The sequence below is a fragment of the Monodelphis domestica genome, chromosome 6, assembly GCF_027887165.1.
Source record: "Monodelphis domestica isolate mMonDom1 chromosome 6, mMonDom1.pri, whole genome shotgun sequence".
NCBI lineage: Eukaryota > Metazoa > Chordata > Mammalia > Didelphimorphia > Didelphidae > Monodelphis > Monodelphis domestica.
Window position 1 is genome coordinate 25,832,746 of NC_077232.1, and position 2,292 is coordinate 25,835,037.

At 37.2% G+C, this 2,292-nt stretch overlaps 1 protein-coding gene across 1 annotated transcript; it reads left to right on the forward strand.

Annotated features, from left to right (window-relative positions):
- The first annotated feature begins 1,060 nt into the window (after window positions 1–1,060).
- On the forward strand, window positions 1,061–1,990 carry LOC100616990 (olfactory receptor 4C5-like). The gene has a single exon (XM_016423624.2). The coding sequence runs from the start codon at window positions 1,061–1,063 to the stop codon at window positions 1,988–1,990; it is 930 nt and encodes a 309-aa protein (XP_016279110.2).
- Window positions 1,991–2,292: the final 302 nt, after the last annotated feature.

Here is a 2,292-nt window from a genome sequence, read left to right on the forward strand (position 1 = left end):
ACTCGGCTAGGTATTGTGAAAATAGTTATCAATTTAAATGAACTTCAATTTTAATATACATTACTTTGATGATATAGCATTAAAGAAATTGGATGAAATATTAGCCTGAATTTAGAGACATATAGCATCTAGAATTAGAAGGTATTAGGCCTGCCACACTATGAACCAACTGTGATATTTCTGGAGAACTGTCATTAATTGTGGGGAATATTTTAGAAAGGTTATTGAAAAATGTGGAAGAATTGAGCAAAAGTCAGAAGGCAAAGATCTTGGAGTTAATAAGGCCTGGGTCAAATCATGAGGATGTTTGACCCAATAACAAGAATAAGAGAGACATGAGAAGTCTCCAGAGAACTCCAGAGAAGTTTTCCAGTATTTAAAGGGATGTATTGTTAGAAAAATTTTAAACTTAGCCCCAGGAAAAAAAGTGTTTGAAAGTCCTTACTTTACCCAAAATTGACTTGAAAATAATTGCCTCATTGGAATTCTTAGACTTTAGACAGGCTCTGAGTCCATTTTACACATTTCTGATTCTATGAACTAATGATAATATTTGTTGATTGATTCATTTAGAGCGTGGATGTGTGCTTGGAATAAGTTATATAGGTGGCAGAGTACAAACACTCAAAATTTAATGTATGCCTATCTTTGAAAAGAACAGGAAAATACATGTTTTATCCTCATGTTCTTGCTAGGTGTTTCTGCCAAGTGTTACTAAAATGCTGTTAACTGAAGGAACTTATGGATATAGTTTCTATCCACAACTCAAGAAAAAATGAATGACATGTCTAGGAGCAAGGGCTGAAGATAGGGATCATGGAGGCAGGTGTCTGGATTAGGCTAAGTATCACTTTTGTTCAGAAAGTCACCAATGAGAAGCAGGACTGAGCCTTTGATTTTTTCACTTATCTCTTTTATTTACCAATATTTAAGATGATGTTCCCCTGAGAAGATATGAAATACATAGTTTATTAAATGTAAAAGCACTAATAATAATTGCTATTGTCATTTCATGTAAATATACTTGAATTTATACATATATTTTTACTCCTGTGTATAGATGGAAGGCATTAATAATGTGACTGAATTCATTCTCCTGGGTCTCACAGAGAATCTAAAGATGCAGAAAATTATATTTGTGGTGTTTTTGCTCATCTACTTGGCAACACTGGCAGGCAATTTACTCATTATCATCACCATCATCACCAGCAATACTCTAGGCTCACCCATGTACTATTTCCTGTCCTATTTGTCCTTCATAGATGGCTGCTGTTCATCCACTATGGCCCCCAAAATGATAATTGACTCACTCTCTGTGAGAAAATCCATCTCTTTCAATGGGTGTATGACTCAGCTCTTTGCAGAGCATTTCTTTGGTGGTGCTGAGATCATCCTGCTCACAGTGATGGCCTATGACCGCTATGTGGCCATCTGCAAACCTCTGCACTATATGACCATCATGAACCAGCATTTGTGTGGCATACTGGTGGGGCTGGCATGGCTGGGGGGCTTTCTTCATGCCACAATACAGATTGTGTCCATATTCTGGTTGCCCTTCTGTGGTCCCAATGTCATGGACCATTTTATTTGTGATTTTTTCCCATTGCTGAAACTCGCGTGTATTGATACTTACCCCTTTGCTCTCTTTATTGCTGCAAACAGTGGGGTGATGTGTGTGCTAATATTCGTCATGCTAATTTCCTCCTACATTGTCATCTTTTACTCCCTGAAAACACATGGTTCAGAAGGGAGACAAAAAGCTCTCTCTACATGTCTGTCCCACATTACTGTGGTTGTCTTATTCTTTGTTCCCTGTATTTTTGTCTATCTTCGTCCCATGACTACCTTTCCCATTGACAAAGCTATGGCTGTATTTTACACTATGATAACCCCCATGTTAAACCCATTGATCTACACTCTAAGAAATGCAGAGGTGAAAAGTGCCATGAAGAAGTTATGGAGTCAAAGATTTCCCTGCAATAATAAATAATGTACTGTGAAGAAACAATATATGACTCATTACCACTCTGAGAATTGAACATGTGACATTCTTGTAAATGAAATTGATTCTCTATGTAAGTACTATACGGAGGAAGGCACATACGTGGCTGAAATTATTTCTTTCTTGTTCTCGTTCAGCCGTTTCTATCATGTCTGATTCTTTGTGACTTCATTGAGGTTTGCTAGTCAAAGATAATGGAGTACTTTGCCATATTCTTCTTCAGTTTGTTTTTCACAAGTGAGAAAGCCATGTCAAACTGTATTAGGTCACTTGTCCAGCTCATTCAGCAG